The sequence below is a fragment of the Mauremys reevesii genome, linkage group 1, assembly GCF_016161935.1.
Source record: "Mauremys reevesii isolate NIE-2019 linkage group 1, ASM1616193v1, whole genome shotgun sequence".
Lineage (NCBI taxonomy): Eukaryota > Metazoa > Chordata > Testudines > Geoemydidae > Mauremys > Mauremys reevesii.
The window spans coordinates 349,621,817-349,645,048 of record NC_052623.1 but is presented as its reverse complement, the minus strand read 5'-3'; the positions used below and the strand labels follow the sequence as shown (position 1 = coordinate 349,645,048).

The 23,232-nt window shown below is 45.8% G+C and overlaps 1 protein-coding gene across 4 annotated transcripts in view; it reads right to left on the bottom strand.

Moving 5' to 3' along the window:
- Positions 1 to 23,232, bottom strand: part of PRKCQ (protein kinase C theta) — a 90,142-nt gene that overhangs the window by 9,902 nt on the left and 57,008 nt on the right. For all 4 annotated transcript variants that reach the window (XM_039519610.1, XM_039519609.1, XM_039519611.1 and 1 more), the window contains 4 exons: positions 22,208 to 22,381; positions 13,425 to 13,516; positions 10,233 to 10,295; positions 5,204 to 5,342 (listed from right to left, as the gene is read on the bottom strand). In XM_039519610.1, the coding sequence (XP_039375544.1) occupies positions 5,204 to 5,342; positions 10,233 to 10,295; positions 13,425 to 13,516; positions 22,208 to 22,381 (468 nt within the window). The remainder of the gene's footprint in view (positions 1 to 5,203; positions 5,343 to 10,232; positions 10,296 to 13,424; positions 13,517 to 22,207; positions 22,382 to 23,232) is intronic.

Genomic DNA, 23,232 nt, shown 5'->3' with positions numbered 1-23,232 from the left:
TGTCTTCTACAGGGATCCATGCTCTTCATTATAAAGAAAAGCCCTGAGGGCTGGGGAAGCAACTGAAGATAAGAAGGAAGGAGCCAGCCTAGCTGCATGTAATGTAATTGCTGTAATTCCCCCAGGGATGTTGTGCAATTGTGAATAGGCTCTTTATTGGGAGGGGTGGCAGTATGCTAATCACACATTGTTTGTGGGGGAGAGGTAACCAAGATATTATGGACCTACTTCTCTGTTACATCCAGTTAATAGTGGGCGAAGCAAAATGTATGTGTGTGTTGGCTAGTAGGGAACTTGTTATTCTGCTCCGATAGCCTGAGTCTTTCCCCTTGCATTGGATCAGTTTAGAGCAGTCATGGGGCTGCTCTAAAATGCACCAGTGTGTTATTCCCTAAGGACCATATGCCAGCTGACTTTGTGCTCTGCCAGTCCTCTTGCCCATCCTGACACCTCCCTTCCCCAGCACTAGGGTCTGCAGGGAAGGAGTAACAGGAAGCAACTCTGCAGGCTCTATGCTGGGTGGGGATTCCCCCATGCTAGGAAATATCAGTGCAAAGGTGGTGCAATAGGTCAGAGAAACTAGTCTGGCCTGGTTGTTAGGATGTGGTTCACTAGGTGAACAAGTTTAAACCTGTGGTCTTCAGCATGGTCCCATAGCATCTGACATTTTGAGAAATCAAAATCAAAACTGCCAGAATAAAGTTTAAAAATAAAATAATGTGCTCAAGTGTCCACAATCATCCAGTCCACAATCATCCAGTCATTTTTACAGAGTTTTGTTAGCTTTCTTTTCTAATTACAGGTTTCAGAGTAGTAGCCGTGTTAGTCTGTATCCGCAAAAAGAATAGGAGTACTTGTGGCACCTTAGAAAGCTTATGCTACAATAAATTTGTTAGTCTCTAAGGTGCCACAAGTACTCCTATTCTTTTTTCTAATTACGTTAACATGCAACTGGCCAGAAAGTTGCCTATCCATGCACTAGCCGTACTTCAGCCCTACACCAATGCATAAAGACTCTGTTAGCTGCACCTTAATTTAACAAGGTTTCATTTCACTCCACAGTTTATAGCTGTGCTGGATAGATTTTTGATTCACAGAAGAGAATGCCTCCAACAGCTTGTTTGCAACGATGACTCGGAAACTTCTTGGTTCCCAAATCCCTGTTCAAACAGGGTCCAATTTCCACAGCAGGAGGTGCAAAAATCATCTCGTAATAGTCGAGTGTGGTGTCTTGTAAGGTTTGCTGTAAGCAGCTACATGGGATCTTTAATGTGTTCACTAGACCCCAGTTGTAATTTTACAAGCTATCCTCTGGTGTGGTGACTCTAAGTCAGGGGATTCTCAAACTGGGGGTCGGGACCCCTCAGGGGATCGCGAGGTTATTACATGGGGGGTCGCGAGCTGTCAGCCTCCACCCCAACCCCCCCTTGGCCTCCAGCATTTATAATGGTGTTAAATATATAAAAAAGTGTTTTTAATTTATAAGGGGGGGGGGTTGCACTCAGAAGCTTGCTGTGTGAAAGGGGTCACCAGTACAAAAGTTTGAGACGCACTGCTCTAAGTTACCCAGGAAAGGAATGGGACAGCACAGAGGGAATTTCACTCAGCTATTAATAGTGCATAAACTAAGCTTCATGTTACTGGCAATCACATGGCCATATTGAAGGCAATGAGTTTACAACGATGTAACTGAGAGCAGAATTTGGCTTGGCAAACCTACTGTGATATGATTGGTCCAGTTCTGCTCTCATTTACATGTGGAGTAACTCCCCTGTAGCCAGAATCTGGGTGATTGCATGGAGCCCAGAAATGACCCTTTTCTCGAGACGAGCCAGAGCAAGAAGAATATAACCCCATGCCCAGTTGTGAGTGAGCAAGGCCAAGTTAGAATGCCCTTGAGTGTGAGCCATTTGGCAGGTGGCAAAAGACACAGGTGTGGGCTTGCTGGCATTCATTGTTTGACTGGTAAGGGCTCTATTCTGTAGACTTTACGAAGGTAAATCTCCCATTGAGGCCAGTGAGATAGGGCAACATGACAGCATTCCAGTGCCAGAAGTGGGATAGAGACATGATAAATCAATGGGCATTTTACCAGAGTCAGATTGCTGGGTTGAGCTTCAAATGCAATTGTACATTCAGTTTGCAGTGGAGCTGCCCCCTGCAAGGAACTCTGGGAGAGTCAGCCAGAATTCTTCCCGGGAGCTCTGAGGAAACGACATCACCTTTCAGAGGGGTCCCTCTAGGGCCCTGGCCCAGCCCACACCTCTCCCCTTTCCACCCTTTTTCAGACAGCTACTGCCCACTGTAACTTGCCCATATTAAGGGGCTCAAGGAATGGAGGGGAAGTTCATTGGGGCTCCTCCCCTATGCTCTTCAGCACAGGGGCTGATTACAATCTGACCCCGTATGCTAGAGTTGCTGTAGCTATAAACGGCTAACAGTGGAGATGATTAACACCACAGAAGACAATTATTCTTATAAGTGCAGACACAGCTGCTGATGGCTGAAGCAGTGTGGTCTGGGGAACAGGGCACTGGTGTGGGAGTCAGGATACCTGGGCGCTATTCCTGGCTCTGCTACTGACCTGCTATGTGACCTTGGGCATGTCACTTTACCTTTGTGTCTGTTTCCCTTCCCACCCTCCATCTGCCTTTTCTACTTAGCTTGTAAGCTCTTTAGGACTAGGTAAGTGCTGCACATAGCACAATGTGGCCCCAGTCTCAGTTAGAAATTCCAGGCACCACCGCAATACAAATAATAATAACTGGAATAGGCAGCTGTGCTGAAATTCTGGAAAAAGTCTGTTACTTGGCTTGAAAGATGATTAATCAACTCCACCAGTTCTTTCAGTTTGTAGGGAAAAGGTTTTTCTATGCACTGGCTGAAGTTCTAAAATAAATGATGGTGCCGAGATAAAAGCTCCTGGCCTCTCCAGCTTGCATTAAGCGAAATCGCAGATAATGGATTATCTCGTGGAGACCGTGGCTCTGGTTTAAGATCAGAAAAAGATTTCTTTAAAAGAATGCTGAAGCTGAATAAAAGCCACCGGGGACCTGATTGTGATCTCACACCCACCGGCGTCAAGCCGGCGTCGTTCCAATGACTTCAACAGAGCGGCTTCTGAATTGCACGGCTACCGCTGAGATCAGAATCAGGTCCTCAGAGTGCAGTAAAAGACTGATGAAATACAGCGTGGGGGAAAACAAAGCCTTTAAAAGCCATCTGGCAGGCACCGATATCCATCTCGCAAACACTACACTCGGGGAACGGGATCTTGAAAGGCAAAGAAATGGATTTCAGAGCGATGCCAGGCATGATGCATTGAGGGCTCTTGGGTTCTCTTCCTTCCTGAGAAACATTTGGCTTGCTGCTAAATTAGTCAAAGTCTCTCCCCAGTAAGATCTGTGTCTGCTTTCAGCTGGAGTCTGCACCCAGTCAGATCAACCACAAGGCCAGGCGTACCGGAACAGGGTGAGGACAGGAGGAAGAGGCATTGTGGGGGCAGGGCCTTGGGAGAAGAGGTGGAAGAAGGACAGGGCCTCAGAGGAAAGGGTGGAGCATGGCCTCAGGGGGAAGAGGGAGAGCGGGGTGAGGCCTCAGGGGAAAAGGCGGAGAAGGGGGCAGGGTCATGGTTTGGGCACTGGTGGCTCCCCCCCACACACTTCTAGAGAGCTTCCGGCACACAAAGACCGGATTCTGGTCTCTCTGCACAGCTCATTAGCTGATGCATCCTGGTGAAAGAGAGGAGGACAAGGAGGAGTGCAGGAACAGAGGGGACTTTAAGCCACCTTTGTGTCTCCCTTTATCCCAGCCCGAGACGCTTTAGAGCAGCCTTGGGGTAAATAATGTTAAACTTTCCCCAGTCCCATCTAGGAACCAAAGGCAACTGAAAACAGTGAAAGCACAGTGACCACTGCTCTGATATCCCCTCACTGCCCATGTCGTGCACCGTACATAGGACAAGGTGGCTACTTATACTCGGGTATTTCCCAGGGGCTGTTTCTGCCCCCTTGATGGGAGAACTGGGCCCACTGACTTCAGATTGACACTGGTATAAGTGAGAGTCCCTAGATATTTATATGAAAAAACAGTTGTGATTCACATAAGCTTGTACGGTGCCTTATTTAGGGCCCAGTCACGTTAACACTACTACTCAGCAAAGACCCTGATTCAGGAAGCACTAAAGCATGTGTTAGTCCATCCCTATTTCGGAAAGGCCTTTCAATCCATGCTTAACTTTAAGCATGGGCTCAAATCCCATTGAAATTCGGGAGTATTCAATCAACTATTCAGGATTTTCTGTTGAGTTTTGCGACGGGTCACTTTAATCACATGGCATTTCTGTCGCCTGATTGGATGACCTGCCTTTATAAACAGCTACTGCCTGAAATGAATTTCACTGAATCACAGATCAAATCTCATTTCTTGATTCAGCCACTCATGGAGTCAGCGCCTATGTTCACAGAGACCAATAAAGGGACCAACAAGCCAAACTGAAATCCAGTTTCTAACTAGGGGAACCATTCGCAAGAACCTTATATACCAGGCCAACCTGTGACTCCGGAGCCACATGCGGCTCTTCAGAAGTTAACATGAGACTCCTTGTATAGTAGGTGACCAGATGTCCCGACGTTATAGGGACAGTCCTGATTTTTGGGTCTTTTTCTTATATAGGCTCCTATTACCCCCCCATCCCCTGTCCCGATTTTTCACATTTGCTGTCTGGTCACCCTATAGAGGCATCGACTCCAGGGCTGGAGCTACAGGTACCAATTTTAAAATGTGCTGCGGGTGCTCACTGCTCAACCCCTGGCTCTGCCACAGGCCCTACCCAACTCCAACCCTTCCCGTGCCCTCCCCTGAGCCTGCCGTGCCCTCACTCCTCCTCCCCAGAGCCTCCTGCACGCCACAAAACAGCTGATTGGGAGGTGCAGGGAGGGAGGGAGAGGCTCTGACTGGCAGGGCTGCTGGTGGGTGGGAGGCGCTGGGAGCAGGGTGTGGGGAGCTGATGGGGGGCTTCTTTTTATATACTTTTCACGCAGCCCTGCAAGTGATTAATCATTGTCTGTTTCCTCAAAGAAAATGATGCAACCCTTGGGCTGAATTATGCTTTCAGTAACAACCGCGCAATCTCATTGACATTGATGGGCTTCGTGCAGGTCGGACTGAGAACAGATTTGACTTAAGTTCAGGTCATACCTACCTCGGGAGCAATGTAATCAGGGGTTCCACAGAAAGTGCTTGTCTTTGCATCTTCGAACATGTTCTCCTTACACATCCCAAAGTCAGCGATTTTGATATGCCCGTCCTTGTCTAACAGAACGTTATCCAGCTTCAAATCTCTGCAAGAGAAGAGCAAAGTAAACATCTCCTATGGAAATGTTATCCAGCGGTGTAAGCGCATATATAATAGTACATAACGTGTTCTTGCAATGGGACAGTGGCAAGATTTGAGAACTCAAGAGGGAGATCAAGGTCTCCATCCTGAGCCCAGCAACTCTACAGCAACTCTACAGCCAACTCAGTGAGTTCCCCCTGTCTACTCTACTCCCATTTCCTCACCTGTCATATGGGCTTATAAATAGTTACTGTACCTCCCATGCCTTGGAAGGGGGTTGTGTGAAGATTAACGGGGGAGCAGCCTGGAGCTGTCCTGCCTGCTCAGCAGCTCCAAGAATGAAATTGCCTGTGTAGGAGGGGCAAGAACACAGCCTCACCCTGCCCCCTTTGGGCTGCCTTGACCCCCAGGGCACACAAGGAAGATGCACACCTCGCACTCAGGGAAGCACATGGGCTGTAGTTTTTACCTGGCTGCTTTCTTTCTCATTTGGCAGCCCTGCAATATCCATGTTAAATAGCAGTATAAGCAGCTCTGCTCCCGGGGACAGGGGGGGACATTAGGAATTCATGGAGGCTGAGACAAAGGCCAAAATATACTTCCACACAAGTCCTGTCCCCAAAATCAAATTCCGGTGCTAGCCTCAAGGGGTATGTATACACTGCAGTTAGAGATGCATGTGTGCTGCAGCCCATGGAGATACCCCAGAGCTAGCTTTGATCTAGCTAGCCCAAAGAACAATTGCACGGAAGCTGCAGCCGGGCTGGCTTTGCAATGGCTGGGAGCACCCCAGAACATAAGTAAAACATCCATCATCTTTTCCCTCCCGGGGCTCCACTAGCCGAAGCTGAAGTATTTACATAAGTCCTTCACACACTACTGCAAAGCTCTCCTCTGAGGTTGCAGACTCTGCAGGCTGCTGCGGGGAGCCAAGAGCTTGGAGAGAAATCAAAAGCAAGCCAGCCAGTGAATCACACACATCAACACAGAACAACGAGGTGCCCACACAGGAACGACCCTGAAAGGAGAAATGGGGTGATGGCTTCTTCTGGGTTAGTCTCCAGAGCTGACCTAAACTTCAAGTTACGGCTGATAAAATAGTGATTAAGTCACAGGGACCAATTTTCAACGTGGTTTTCTAAAGAGCACATTTCTTCTGCACTCACATGCACCAGCAGGCCTGTAAGCATGTGACATAGCCACTGTACCTTGAATGGTCCCTTGAAATATGTGCTTACTTATGCAATCTATTCCGCCCTGAATATTGAGCTGTGACACTCCGAGTACATTTCCCAGACCTGAAGAAGAGCTCTGGAGAAGCATGAAAGTTTGTCTCTCCCACCAAAAAAGCTGGTCCAATAAAAGATGTCACCTCACCCACCTTGTCTCTGTAATATCATGGGGCCAACACGGCTACAACAACACTGCATATAGAAGTGACTTGTCATTTTGGGCACCCCACCTGAGGCACCTTGAAAGGGGCCTGACTTCCAGTGGGTGGCTACCCAGAGCCTTCTGAAAATCAGAACCTGTTTCAAATTGAGCAGCCCAAAAATAAAGGCAACCAAAATTACTTAGGCTATGGGGAGGGATAGCTCAGTGGTTTGAGCATTGGCCAGCTAAACCCAGGGTTGTGTGCCCTATCCTTGAGGGGGCCATTTAGGGATCTGGGGCAAAAATCTGTCAGGGACAGTACTTGGTGTGAAGGCAGGGGGCCGGTCTTGATGACCTTTCAAGGTCCCTTCCAGCTCTACGAGATCAGTATATCTCCACACACTACAGACCTTGCAGCTGTGCCACTGTAAGGTCTCTCATGTAGCTGCTCAATGCTGAGAGGAGAGAGCTCTCCCATCAACATAATTAAACCACCCCCCAGCAAGTGGTGGTAGCTATGTCAGTGGGAGAAGTTCTCCTGCTGACAGAGCACGTGTGCACACTACCACTTATGCCGGCAACATTTATGTCACTCAGGGATGAGTTTTTTCACACCCCCGAGTGACATCAATTTTGCCATCATAAGTGTTAGTGTAGACATGGCCTTAGTTGCTTCTGAAAATTGAGAGCACTCTATCTGAGTAGTCAAACATGAGCCACGTTGGACTCCTATTAAAGAATGGGGTTTATCGAAGGAAAGAAAAGGGAGTTAGGCATTCAAATCCCATTCAGTTGAGGCGCCATTGAGAATCCCAGACAAAGCACCAATGTTTAAAAATAGGGACCATAATATCAAGAGAAGAAAACATTGTCAGAGGACAATAGTCTCCTGCTGCCAGGATAAAAGGCGAGACATTGATCAACAAGAAATACAGAGGCAACAGTTGCGTTCACTCTCCAAGCGGCCGATATTCATGTTGTCATCATTCCCAACGTCACTGACTTTATTTCTGTTACACAAAAGAGATTAATCCCATTCTGTGATGTTGTTTTGTCTGACAGATGGAAACAAAGAACAGTATCACTTGCCCCCACCTCCATTACTGATCAGCCACAGTTTTATTGGCTCAAGGGACAAACGTTGAACATGCTTCAGCCAATTAAAACCCAGGCTGTTTATTAAAATGTAGAGGGGAGATGTAGTCAGATCCGGGAAAATGCCTGTAGAAGAGAATGGCAGCATGTGCTACCTGAACTACAACTCACATGAGTCATCAGGGCAGCATTTCCAAATCAAAATATTTTGTATTTCAGCCAAAATAGTTTGCTTTTTGGCCAACACTTTTTTGGTATTGAAATTTCTGCCCAAAACTACTGATATTCTGCAAACTCACATCCTCCTCCCCCATGTTTTTCATCCAGCTCTACTAAGAACTTTCAGTAAAATTCTCAAAAGCACCAAAGGGCTGGAATAAAATAAAAATAAGAAACATTCAGATGCTGGATAGTATCTTCTTAGCTTAATGTCAGTGATATTGCTCTCGTATTGAAGTAATCACCGTCATTGGTCAATAGAGATTATATAAACGGCTCCCACATGAATACTAATAACGAATAAGAAGAATTATGTGAGTCAAATCTTCTGTTTTAATGGGCAGGTTGTTTGGAAACAAGGCATTCAACTGTAATTTCTGTTACCGTGTTTACACTTCATGACTAACCTTGAAATAAACTGATGTTGGTTTCAGTAAACATCGTTGCTTCTGAGAATTTTCTAATTTTCTTTCAATGATCTGCTTGCGTCCTCATTTTGTAAGGTAATAATTTAACAGCTAATTTTTACCAGAGCACTGGAAGGTCAATTGTCCTGTAAAGAACTGGTTCAGTCTTATTCCCACACGTTCAGTCATTACTCTGAATGCCAGCGATTGTCGTCAGAGGGAACGTGAGCCACAAGACTGATTTTAATAGCCCTTTCCACTCCCCATTGTTCCCATGCCCTTTTATTTAGGAATTAACTGTAATCCCTGTTTGTTATATACACACAAAACTGGCAGCCTGATTCCCCATACCTTCTCTAGTCATCAGCTAGGGGCTAGCTGCCCCTAGGCCGTGGAGCTTCCCGCGCCGCTCAGTCCCTCGCGCCCGGTCCCCCCCTCTTCCAGCCGCTCCGGTTGAGCTCCAGGCCCACCCGACGCCCGGCGGCGGAGCGGCGGACCTGGCGCAGCATGGGCGCAGGAGGTCCGGAACTGCCGAGGGCAGCGAACCTCCAGCGGCGGCTGCGCGGCGCGGATGCGGTCGCGGCGCGGCGCCGCGCAGTGAGCCGCGCGGGTCATGCCCAGGAGCCGCGCAGCGGCGCCCCCCCTCCGCCAGTCATGCCATGCGGCAGGTCTGGTCGGTCCGCTCCCGGACCCGCCGCCCGGGCATGGCATGGGTCCACCCACCCACCCCAGCCGCCGCCCCTAGATTTGGCCGCCCTAGGCAACAGCTTGGTTTGCTGGTGCCTAGAGCCGCCCCTGCTAGTCATTTACACCTGTGCTAGGAGAAGGCAAATCAGACTGCTAGGATTTGACATCCATTTGGCAGAGGGGTATTTGACTATACAAGGTGCAAACGAGGGAATCAGGCCCTGGATATTTACTAGAGCTGGGCAAAAAAACTTTCATCGTAACCCTTCTCCATCAGAAAACACTGTTTACACAAAACCAACTTTTTTGTGTGTTAAATTATGTCAATTTTGATTCAATTTTGTTTAGAAAAAATGGGGCAAAACATTTAGAAAATGTTGAATCCTCTCCTCTCAATAGTTTCTGAAGGAAAAGTTTTGGTTTTTCATTTGGAAACGTGACTTTATAAAAATAAATAAATGCAAAGGGTCTAAATCAAAACAAAGTGTTTCAAATTCGTTGAAACAAAATGAAACAATGAAAAATGTAAAAGTTTGGCTTTTGGTCCCAATTTTGAACAATTTTCCCCCCAAAAGCTCACAATTTTTCACAGAACAGAAAATTTGTTTTCCAACCAGCTCAAGTATTTACTGATTGCTGGCAAGGTTAGTTAATGAAACCCTGGTGTTGAGTCTGATCCTCATTTACCCTGAGGCCACTTTTCGCTTCTCTAGAGTATGTCTACAGAACTGAGGTTAAAGTGCTGGTGCACTCAAAACTCCTAACGAAGTCAGTGGGAGTTCTGAATGGACATGTACTGGAGGGGCTGGGCCCAGGTTCTGCAATCATGACTTTGGGAGCTTTCAGTGCAAGGCACTTTGTAAATGGCTTTGGAATACACAATGGGCATTGACCTCAATGGAAGTAGGATGGGATCCCCAAAAGGGTGCATAAGACCGACTCTTTTCCAAGCTCTCTCTCCCAAAATAAAATAGGTGAATGGGTTGAAAAACAAAGCGTGTTGTAAATTCAATAGTAGTAAGAAGAACAAAGTACAAACTAGCAGGTAAAATCAATATGTTGAAGAAAAAACCGAACTGTGCCGTATATTAGATTCCAAAGTGTAAAACTACCTGTATATTATTCCCTTAGAATGAAGAAATTGCAGACCACAAATGATTTCAGCAGCATAGAACCTGGAAAAAAAAAGACTGTGCATCAGAACTGATGTCTCCCCACAATAATTCTCCATTCGGGGCCAGATCCGCAGTGGGTATAAATTGGCATCACTCCACTGCAGTCAAATGATTACAAGCAATGTCTTCAAAAGCAGCCGAGTGATTTTAGGACCCCAACTCCCTTTTTCAAACATGACTTAGGCACTTAAGAGCCCAAGTTCCACTGACTTTTGATTCTGGCTTCTAAGGGACAGATTATTTAGGCACCTAAAGATGCTGATAGGTTCCGAGTGGGATATTCTAAAGGGTTTGGTTCTAATTGCCATTTAAATCACTTGGGAAATCAATGAGAGTTGGCCCCTTACCTGCTTAAGCACTTTTTAAAATCCTCTTAGGTGCCTAGTGTGCATCTTTAGGCAGCTTTGAAAATCTGCCCCCCTACGTGCCTAAGTCACTTTTGAAAATGGGACTTAGGCTCCTAAACCACTTAGGTGCTTTTGGAAATTTTACCCCACGTCAGTTTACACCAGCTGCAAATCTGGCTACTTGTGTCCTTTGTAGAGTCATTTTTTACCAAGGTTCTTTAGAGACCCTTGTTCACAGCACATTTCTGCATTGGGGTGAAACTTCACCCCAATACACAGGCCCAGTGTAGGACCAATACGCCACTTAAGTTTCACTTCAGCCCTCAAAATAGGACCCCTCTGCCCAGAGGTGAATGTAACCGTAGGGCCATATTTCCACTGGATTCGACTGCATCCTCTCATCAGACCTTGAATGTCCTAGGCTGGGGGCACCGTCCTCAACATTCAGGGTTTTTTTAAAAGAAAACCCAACAAATCAAACTTTTATTTAAATTAGGCTGTTATTTAAATAGAAATTAATTTCTAAGGTGTTTCAATATTGACTTTTACAATATCGTTTGCTGGCATAAGGACTTAGAAAAAACTTTTATTTATTTCAATTCCTCTATTTCAATCGTGCCTAAATACATTTTTAATTCTCCCTTGGCGTATTTACTTTTTATATACATTTACCTTTTTGCCATTCGATTTGACAGGATTCATGTCCCCCATCCTATTTGGGGGGAAGGATAGCTCAGTGGTTTGTACATTGGCCTGCTAAACATAGGGCTGTGAGTTCAATCCTTGAGGGGGCCACTTAGGGATCTGGGGCAAAAAATTGGTCCTGCTAGTGAAAGCAGGGGGCTGGACTCAATGACCTTTCAGTTCTAGGAGATTGATATATCTCCAATTATTACCATCCCACTTCTTTGTTTCTCAGTGCCAAAAACAAGAGACTCCCTTTTCTTTCGTAAAATACTATTTTTGTCCAAAGTAGGTGGTCTCAGGAGCTCTGCATAAAGGGGCATGTGGCTTACACAGTCATCCTAAAGCTAAAGAGCTTCAACTTCTGGGAATGGCTGAAGATTATGGGATTCGTTTGTAGTCCTTTTGCTCAATGGCTTTTTCTAAGGGTACATCTACACTGGAACTAAAAGTGTAACTCCCGGCTCAGGTAGATGTACACGTGCTAAATTTGATTGAGCAAGAGCCGAAAAGCAGCAGAGTAGCTGCAGCAGTTCGGGAGGTGGGAGAGTCTAGCTGCCCAGAGTACAGCCCCACCCATCCCCATCACCATCCCATTTTTAGGCTATGGCATGTATGTCTACCTGAGCTGGAAATTACACCCTCAACTGTAGTGTAGACACACCCTAAGAGTTTGGAGAGAGTCTTCTCCTGCCTGCAAAGACTTTCAGCAATCAAAGTGGGAAATCCTGGCTGCTTTATTTTCCCTACAGTGGGAGTTTGTTCATTTACATCAGGGCTGAACATGGCTCAGTGTGAGCTGCCCACACACTTACAAGGCCAGAAGATGTCCCCAGACATTTGACATTGAGCATCAGAGGCCTGATTAGCCTCACGTTTACTCCAGTTTTACACCGCTGTAACTCCACTAACTTCAGGGGTTTTACTCCTGATTTCCATCAGTGGCAGTGAGATCAGAACCAGGTCCCAGATCTGAAATTCAAAGTGCGGCACAATTGGGGGGGGGGGAGGGGGGAAAGGGCAGGGGAGTTTTAAGCCACCTTTGTACTCTCAAAATTGTGGCCTAACCGGGGCCTACCCAGCTCCCAGTGCAATTTAGGGCAGCCCAGGGGCTGCTCTAATTTTCAACAGCCACTTATGGGCTCCTGCACGGCCCAGAGTGTTCCAGCAATGGCACTGTCCTCTCCCAATTCTCGTCCTGTCCCAAGATGTGTCTTGCCAGGAACAGGGAAGGAAGGTGGCTTGGGGCTGCTTATGCCACCCCTGCGGAGTCAAGGGAACCCCTCCTATCTGGGTAAATCCCCAGCAGCTGTTCTGTGCCCTTTTGTGGCTGGAGCCAAACAGAGGGGCCAAAACAAGGGACAGAATCAGGGCCTTGGTGTGTTGTCAAAAGCTCTGCTATTGCCTTACAGTCTTCTTCTCTGTAGATTCCCTGGAGATGTGGATCAATGTAACCCCACCATCTTAGTTCTTTAGTGAATGATTCACACTTTGTATGAAAAGGCCCAGGTACCTACTTCAGCAGCCAGACTGGGCCCGCTGATCCATGACTGGAAAAATCAGCTGAATGAAAGGCTACGCTTGACTGGAAGATCTTGAAATGGAACGTACACTTTGTGCTTTTGTTATGGTTGTACCTAGACCCCGCAACTGAGATTGGGGCTGCAAGGTGCTAGGTGCTGTACATACACAGTATAAGAGAAAGTCTCTGCCCTGAAGAGTTTACAAGCTACACAGACAAGATAGAGAAATGGTGGGAGGGGAAACAGAGGCACAGGGAGAGGAAGTGACATGCCCAAAGTCAATGGCTGAGGCCAGAGGAAAATAATCATACCAAGCCCTAATATAATAATTTTCACCTGTAGGTCCAGAAGCTTTACAAAGGAGGTTCGGTATCATTACTCCTATTTTACAGATGAGGAAACAGAGGCACAGAGAAGAGAACTGGCTTGCCCAAGCTAACACAGCAGGCCATTGGCAGAGCCAGAAACAAAATCCAAGTCTCCCGAGTCCCCATGCTTTATCCACTAGGTCACGCTGCCTCCCTATTACACTAAGTATGTGACCTATAAAGTAAAAGGCAATTAAACCATCTTACGTTGCTCTGGCGGTGTCAAACTTGTGACAGCTTTGGATATGAAACATTAGGTCTCCTCCATTTAGATATTCCATCACAAAAAAGAGGTTTTCCTAGAAAAACAATAAAAGACTAGAATTAGGTACGGAAAGGAAAAATACCATGAAGAAGGAGTGGGAGGAGAAAGGGGAAGGAAAGAAGGGTACAATATGAAGTTGGATTTCTGAAGCAAGCAACTTATTTCACTGGCATTTCCTTTCCACTTTTTTTTCCGTTGACCTCCTACCTAGCTCCCACTGCCCAGATTTGTATAATCACTGTTAAAAAACATAATAATAAACAATCCCAAACTCACACATAGCACTTTTCATCAGCAGATCTCAAAGTGCATTGCAAAGGAGATCAGTTTCATTATCCCCCTTTCAGAAATGGGGAAACAGAGGCAGGGAGCAGTGAAGTGACTTGCCCAAGGCCAGCCAGCAGAGTGACAGAGCTGAGAATAGAGCCCAGGGCTTTTGAGTCTCACTCCAGTGCATTGCTCACTAGGCCACACTGCCTGCCATGGGCCCCAGTCGGAGAGACACTTGCCCATGTGAGCAACTTTATGTATGGGAATAGTCCAATAGAGAGCTTGATCCTGCAATGTGCTGAGCACATTGGCCCTGATCCAGCAAAGCACTTAAACACATGCTTAATTTTAAGCAAGTGAATAGTTCTGTTGATGGGGCAGTACATAAACAATTATTGCGAAGGTTTAAGCGAATAATAAGTCTTGTAGTATGCCCAAAATGTGCCAACAGTTCACAGAAGCTTTAGAAAGCCACAGTTCCTGCTTCCCAACTGGATACAGACAAGTGTCCTAATACTGCAATTGGAAGACCCTGAGGCTAGTACGGTGTCCCATTATATAAATGGTGTCCTGCACGGATGCTAGGGTCTGTCTGCAGGGAATCAGTAGCAGGACTGGATTCCTCAGCTTCAATTTCAGTTCTTTGCGTATGGCCATTGCATATGGTTTTGATAGTGCAATTACATTAGGGGCAGCCCTGTCATTGAGCCTGCACAGATCCAAGCGGATGCCCTGGTCTGGTGGTGTCAGAACGCCATGGAGAATTATGCCAGGCTGGGTTCTTGCCCTTGCCCTGGCTCTGACACAGACTTCCTCTGGAGTCTTAGAAAAATCCTTTGACCTCAGTGTCTGATTCAACCAGGCTCTGAGGGACAGCCAGTGACATCAACTCCCACTGTGGTCCTCAAGAATTTAGGGTGCCGAGTACCTTTCAGGAGGTGAGCAGGACTGTAGCCTGTGCATATGCAGAACTTGGATATTAATTACTGACCTAAAATCCTGTTGTAAACATTAATAAAACAATAACTTAGATTATGAATTTAGGCAAAGTCTTAAACGAGTGTTGGTGCATAAACTGCATCATGCCAGGAAGCACTGTGCCTCAGAGATACCCTGGGAGTCACAATTTCTCCCTTGCTTCTTTCTTGATCCTGAAGGGTAGTGATTTGCTGCTGGCCTGTACCAGCAGTAAATTATTCTTCCAATCCTGCCAGCTCAGCTTCTCTGGCCAGCCAGTTCCCCTCCTCTCCCTGTTGCCATGCTCCAGGGTGGGAGTCAGCTGGCAAATAGTCCTGCTTACTCCCATGTTCCTGGACCTGGATAGGATCGTAAGGGGGATTCCTCCTCCCATTCTTGAGCATATATTCTGGGTCAGAGTATAGCCCGATGTTTGCAGTGTCCCGTGAACAAGAAAAACGCTGTATACAGCTAGACATTCCCCACCTGTTGGAGTCAATCTTACTATGGCCTTTCCCATTCTAAGTACAGAGACGACTATAAATACCACAATGCTGTAATAAGCACCCATTTTTAATGGTGCCTACTGAGTGTGCTATGTGTTATTATCATGGCACAGGGAATTGTGTTGCTCCGGGCTGTGCAATACACAACATTAAAGACATGCTCTGCCTTGAGGAACTGGTAATTGAAAAAAAACAAACCCACATAAGACAGTATGCAATGGGAAACCATCTGAAAATGATGTCACCCTTCCTGGGTGCTGCGCACTCTGGTAAGGGGTGGACTGATTTCAGTGGGAGATGCATTACAAGATCAAACCCTCACGGCTTTGAGAAACAGAATGTACATTCTACCAAAGCGCATTGTATCATTTGGCTCATTGTCTACCTTCTCAGGGTGTGGCATGCATGGAGTTAAATCAACATGCTCCCGCTTTACATGCAACTACTGTGAAAATGAATCGTTGCTGGCAGTAGTGATTTTGCCTTTATAAACAGGAAGTATGAAACAGGGCAGCATTTAAATGAATCTTGGGAAGGTCTGGTCTAGCTAATCCTGCTGGAAACACTCCACAGCACTTTCCCTGGGGTCTGTTTATTTTTTAAGCACTGCATACATACAAATATAAGTCAGACCAGTTACTGAAGAGGAAGAAATATCTTCCCATGGCTTTAACGGTCACAAATATTTCACCCATTCATGCGGTAGGCATGCATACCACGGACACCTGCTGTTGGTTTCCTTTATCCTAGCAACTGTGTGCCATTCTAGGGCCAAATTCCCAGAGAGTGTAAATTCCCATAATTCCACTGAGGTCCATGGAAATAGGCTGATTTACACCAGCGAAGGATCTGGCCCTCCAAGCCCACCTATATCAGAATGTATAGTCCTGCCTTGGGTCTGACCCTGTCCATCCTTAGAGGCATTGACTTCAGTGGGACTACTTAGGTGATGAATGGCTTGTGCAGGATCCTCCCTCTGTCAATTTGTGGTTATAGGAAGTACAGAAGATACTACTTGCAATGGAAGCTTTTGGGGACAATCGAAGCCTAGCTGCTAAAGACAAAGTGACTGAGGGTTTAATTTTGTTCTTCAGTGCTAAAGAATGTTTCCCCTTGTGTAATATCAGCCTATTCGCTAGAGATGGCAGCATTTCCTACAGCTGCCAGCCAATTCAATTCAGTCCTCATCTCACACAATTAGCTTTTTATTCTGATTCTCGCACTTGCAGCATCTTTTACTGCATGTTAAATAACCTGATTCAGGATGCTCTGCTTTGCGAGTCCATCTGCTTGATTTAAAGCAGCAAATACAACTGAATATGTATGCAAAGATGCAGGTGTAGATTACTGTATCTCCACATGCTAAAGGCCTCCTGGCATAATTCAGCAAAAGGCTAATTCCACTACTTAAGTCTAACTTAGGACTTCAAAACAAGAGTTCTTTGCGGTGCTGAAGTGGAGTAGCTAACCTACCCCTCCTGCAAGGGGATAGAACTGCCCCGATTGCTGGTTTCAGGGCTGGTTGAAAATTTTCAAAAATTATTTTTCGATGGAAAACTGGGTTTTTGACTAAGCAAAAATTGCCTTTTGCTCAAAAAATTTCAATCTTTTGTTGGAAAACCTAAAAATGCTCTAATTTTCAGCTGAAAACTGAAAAGGTTTTGGCCAAAACACTTTGGTTTTAAATCTGTGATAAAAAGTCAAAATCTTCTGCAATGGAAAAAAATATTCTGACCAGCTCACCTTAAAAACCCCAACCTATAGACCAGCTGTTTATCTGGAATAAATGGAGCTGATTGTCAGTAGAGCAATGGATTGTCAATGGAGCTATGCAGATTTACTCCAGGTGAGACTATGGCTCTTTGTCACTTTAATAATCACTGACACCTGCTTTCCCCTTTTCCTTGCCTACCTGCTGTGCAGAGGGCAAAACTCAGCCCCCATCATGTACTGACATCATCTTTGTACTGTAATGTCTTTTCAATACAGACTTTATATTTTTGATGTGACAACGATCCATTGTGAACTTGAACGTGGGGGACAATTGTGTTTTTACAACTTTTTTGAAAGCTAGTCTTTTGAACTGCACTGGCTTAAATTTGTATGATGCTGGTATAGCACCACAGTGACAGGCACAGAAAACCTAGCCAGGAATTTCCAACTCAAAGAAAAAATCTAATAATTCAATATTTTTTTTTGTCCTGAATCAGGATGAAAAGTAGGATTCTTGAAATTTTTCATGGATCAAAATATTCTGAAAATTTTTGATTCAGAAATGGATAAGCATTTCAGCATTGTCGATCACAATGAAATTTGTCAGTGTTCCCATACTGAAATGTTTTATTTTGATTTGTTGAACTGACCTAAAATGTTTCATTCAGAATAAGTTCAAAATTAAACTCCATTTCCTTATGATACCACATTGCCCCATGGGAATTTTAGATTGGGAGCCTGAAGGTCCCATTTGGGCCAGGGTCCCTGACTGGACTACAGGTTTCAGAGGGGTAGCTGTGTTAGTCTGTATCAGCAAAAACAACGAGGAGTCCTTGTGGCACCTTAGAGACTAAAAAATTTATTTGGGCATAAGCTTTCATGGGCTATAACCCACTTCATCTGATGCATCTGGACTACATTTCCCATAATACATCTGCAATCATGTGCAGGGCCGGTGCAACCATTTAGGAGACCACGGTGCTAGGATTTGGGGGGTGGCATTTTCTTCGGCAGTGACTGCGGCAGCCGGATCTTCGGCCGCCCCGGTCACTGTCGGCATTTAGGCAGAGAGAGCTGGGGCAGGGGAGCACGGGGAGGGCCGTCTGCAGCAAGTAAGTGTGGGGGGGTGGCACGCAGGGGAACTCCCCACCCCAGCTCACCCTTGCCCTGCCTCCTCCCCGAGCACGCCATGGCTGCTTCACTTCTCCCACCTCCCAGGCTTGTGGCGCCAATCAGCTTAGGCACCGCAAGCCTGGGAGGCAGGAGAAGTGAAGCAGCGATGGCATGCTTGGGGTGCTCGTGCGCGGAGCAGGGGTGAGCTGGGGTGGGGGGGGTGCCTCAGGGCGGAGTGTGGGGGATGGGGAGCTGCCGCAGGGGTGGCGCCTCAGGGCAGAGGGCGAGAGCTGCCATGGGGGGAGCCTCAGGGCAGGGGCTCGGGGATGGGGAGGGCGCAAGGTGGAAGTTTTGCCTAGGGCGCGAAACATCCTTGCACCGGCCCTGATCACGTGTGTCCTTTGATGCACCACACAGCTTGGTCAGAGGGGAGTCCATGTTGCCCATAGGAGAGCATGGGGCTCCGAAGTACAACTGCCATTAGCAAAGGCAGCACAATACGGAAATGAAGTTTAATGTTGAACTGACTCAAAATGTTCGACAAACTGAAATATTCTGATTCAGATTGATGGAAAATTAAAAAAAAAATCAGCAAAATTGAAATGTTCCCATGGAAAATTCAATTTTCCGGAAACAACATTCTCTACATTCAATGTCATTTTGACAGGGAATTCCTGACCAGCTCTAATCAAGATGTAGGTTTGATATGTTGATAAGAGGATGATGGGAGTGCTTGTATATATTAATAACCTAATGCTACATGGTACTGAGTGTTCGCCATGACATCCTGAGTGTGCTCCACACCCACTGAAGCTTTTTGAAAACTCTCAGCCCACCACAGAATTGGCTCCTAAGATTATTTTTTTTAATGGAAGTTTCAGGGTCTGAGTCTCCTTTACCCTAAGGCCCTGTATACTAGTCTGTCAGTGGACAGGAGTCTGAACGTGTTAAATCCCATATGTTAACGTGACATGTTATGTCAAATTTGGCCCAGCCTTTAGGTGTTGTATAAATGAGCTGTTACAAAAGATAAGGCTAACAGCACAGAAATGTTTCAGTAACATTTGTTTTTAAACTACAATAAATACGGTTTCTATTTTACTGTGAGAGGGGCCTTAATGTAAATTAGAATCTGGGGTATGAAGTGAAACAAGCTGTAAACAAAAATGAAACTGACTTTCAAAAATAGAAAGTCTATTTTTATGGTTCAAGCTCAGTGAAATGCAAAAATCAATCAATAAATAAAAAGAAGCAGCATCAATGGTGAAGAGTTAATCAGAGAGTAACACTGTATCGGTGTCAATAATTTCAGGATTAGTAGCATAGGAATTATAAAACAGTTTTTACAGTGTCTATGTAAATCACAGAAAATAAAAGGTTTTTTAACACAGTATATAATTAGCCTGTTGAACTCACTGCTGAGATTATTGTGGCAAAAAAAAAATCTGAAAAAAGTGCATCTTCATTTATTCTAAGGAGGCTAAAAATGACAAGTTGCCTGATTTTCATGAGTGCTGCATCTTCCATGGAAGTCAGTGAGAGCCCGTAGGTGCTCAGCATCTTTGAAATTCAGGCCATAGGACTATCAATTCTCATGCTTCATAGCATACATTGATCATCACTGGCAGGGATCAAGCAGAACCTATCCCCCAGTAATGGATCATACTGTCCAATCTAGGTACATTAGGGAGATATTTTATTCCTTTGAAGACATGTGGCAGATATTGATGCTGATGAGGAACACTGGACTGAAAGGACTACTCGTCTGTCTCAGTATGGAGATGCCTATGTTCCTGTTTCTACTATTCTTTGTAGATGCATTCAGTACATAAAGGAACTCAGAAACTTCGCATTGCCAACAAATCAATATTTCAGAAAGGTTTCTGACGCACGCTTTTCTGTTTGAAGCCACTTATCAAAAGCCATTCCAGTGAAGCCTTCAAAAAGAGATTCCAGTAATAACTCCTAGGCATGGCTTCTACACACCAGTGCATCTGCTATGAAATGCTTACTCTGAGGATATTATGATTAAAACATGCCTCCATCGAGTGGTGAGAGAATGTCTGCGGCTTGTTACAGCTCTCTCATTCAGAATGACTTTCATGAGTTGAATGATCACTGCTTGACTCGGAAAGGTCAGAGGAGAAAAACATAAGTCAGAAATCAATCACAGTCTACGGGCGATTTGGATTAAAAAGACATGCGCTAACTCCTACAGCTATAGTGTGAAATGAAGAAGCCAAGCTGCTTTAAAATGTTGAAAAGTTGACTTGAGTAAGACCAAAGAAGATGCTTAACGAACGTCAAGAGGGCAATATAGCATCATGCAGTAGAGAGCGGGGCTTGAAGGGATCACTCATTTGACCTTGTTGCATTTTTTCAGAACTATTCACTATACAGATCCTTGTGCTTCAGGGTGTAAGCCAACCGTTGACTCTAGGAGCCTAGGAGAAGCTTGTCCTGGAGGCAGGTTACCCCACAACTGCCTACTGTAGGGTTTCTTGCACTTCCTCTGAAGCAGCTGGTGTTGGCCACTGTTGACGACAGGATCTTGGACTATATAAACCAACGCTCTGTTCTAGCAACATATACATTGCTATGTATCATTCCCACTGGTGTCTCACCCAACCTACCCTTGAATATCAATCACCTCCACTGGGAGTATTTTCCACTTCCCAGTTGTTATTATTGTCAAGAATACTTTTCCTATTATCTAGTCTCAGTTTTCTTTCCTTAGTTTCAGGGCATTTATCTTTCCCCCACCATCAGCTGAAACTGTACATAATTTCCTTCCTGTATGTTATGGGTATCCCTTTGCTCATCGTCCTGAAAGGATTAAAATAGATGCCATGATTCAAAATTTCATGATCTACTGACACAGGAGTTCACAAACTTTTCCACAGTAAATTTCATCCACTGTCCTTAAACACATGCTGTTTGGGAAGCACCAGAGGTACTATTTATTTCCTATGACACTTGCTGCTCTGTTAACCTAGCACTGAGCAACATCTAGCGTTGCTAAATTAGGGTATATGAATGAGCATGGAAGCCTCCTGAGATGAAGCCAGACCTTCCAGAGCTGCCTGAGTGAACAGAGTGGTCATTGGGATATCTCCAGTTAAACTTGTCGTAATGCCAGTTTAAAATGTTACTAGGGGTTGGACTAGATGACCTCCTGAGGTCCCTTCCAACCCTGAGATTCTATGATTATATAGAGCAGTGGTCCCCAAAGTGCCTTAGGGAGTGCAATGGAACATTGGGGGGGGGGGGAGAGGCCCGGGCCAGCTCCCATGGAGGGCAGGGAGGGAGCACAACCCAGCCCCACTCGACCCCCAGCTCTGCTGTAGCCCCGCCTCCCAGCTGCTTCTCTGCTCCCGGCTCTAGCCTCAGCCCCCAGCCATGGCTCCGCTCCTGGCCCGGCCTCAGTCCTCAACCCCTGGCTGCAGCTCCATTCCCGTCCCCAGGTTCCCAGGTGTCGTTCCAGCCTCGGCCCCCTTATCCCTGTCCATGTGTCCCCCCAGGAGCCACAGCCCCGGCTCTGAAGTGGGGATGCGGACAGGGGTAAGGGGTGTGTATGACTCTTACAAGTTTGAGGACCACTGATATGTAGGGAAGGAAACAAACTAGTTCTTTTTTATTTGCCTGGTATGGTGCTTGAAAGGCTGGTCAGGGACAGAGAGAAAAACTCTGGAAGCTACTTTTTGCATTAGGGCACACAAGGCTCATGCACTATTTAAGTCCCACTTAAGCCTTGTTTTGAGAGCTTAAATAGTGATATGTCTTGTGCTGTCCTTCTGCACAGGACTGAATTTCACCCTTAGTACATACTGCAACCCCCTGTGCACCACAGTGACTCTCTGCACTGCCAGGCTTAGGTGGGGAAAGAAGCATGACTCTACAGGGGCCAACGTCCAAGCATGTTCCTTGGAACGGATCAGCTGGCCAAGTGTCCCACCCACCCCTACACCCAGCACTCGTCGGATGAAAGCTGGGGATGAGGCCAAAGTTTCTGAGACACATGCTGAGACTGAAGAGTCCTTCCTTTAGCCCTATTTTGTTTGAGAGAACTTTCCTCAGAGTAAACAGGCTCAGGCTTTTGCCCAGTAACAGGAGTAAAGCAGAGTGTCCCCAGCATGTTCTGGCACAACTGGAAAGCAGGTATTTACCTTGGTTTGGAATGTACAATACACATGGGTTAGAAACGGGTGCTCCCAAGCTAAGGAGAGGACTCTCTTTTCCACCATGGTGCATTCGACGTCATCGTCCATCAAAACCACATCCTTCTTCAGAGCCTTCACAGCGAAAAACTGATCCGTGTTCTTTAACTCAGCAAGGAAGACCTGGAAGGGGAAGGCCAACTCATATAAGACGTGAATTTTCTCAAATCATGTTCAGACCCGTTTAAAGAAGTGGGTTGAGAATAATTGGCTCAACACCAAGGTTGAGCAGACAACTTAGAGTGGAAGGATGATCTAGTGCAGGGGTCGGCAACCTTTCAGAAGTGGTGTGCCGAGTCTTCATTTATTCACTCTAATTCAGGGGTTCTCAAACTGGGGATCGGGACCCCTGAGGCGGTTGTGAGGGTATTATATGGAGGGGTCGTGAGCTATCAGCCTCCGCTCCAAACCCCACTCTGCCTCCAGCATTTATAATAGTGTTAAATATATTAAAAAGTGTTTTTCATTTATAAGGGGGGGGGTCACACACAGAGGCTTGCTGTGTGAAAGGGGTCACCAGTACAAAAGTTTGAGAACCACTGCTCTAATTTAAGGTTTTGCGTGTCTGTAATACATTTTAACATTTTTAGAAGGTCTCTTTCTCTCAGTCTATAATATATAACTAAACTATTGTTGTATGTAAAGTAAATAAGGTTTTTAAAATGTTTACGAAGCTTCATTTAAAACTAAATTAAAATGCAGAGCCCCCCGGACCGGTGGCCAGGACCCGGGCAGTGTGAGTGCCACTGAAAATCAGCTCGTGTGCCGACTTTGGCACGTGTGCCATAGGTTGCCTACCCTTGATCTAGTGGCTAAGTCGCCCGATTAGGACTCAGGTAGCCTGAATTCAGGTCCCGATTCTGCCCCAAATGTATGAGACTTTGGGAAAGTCACTCAATCTACCTTATGCCTTAGTTTCTATTTGTAAAATATGGATAACGCTTTCCTACCCCATAGGGGTATTGTGGGGATAA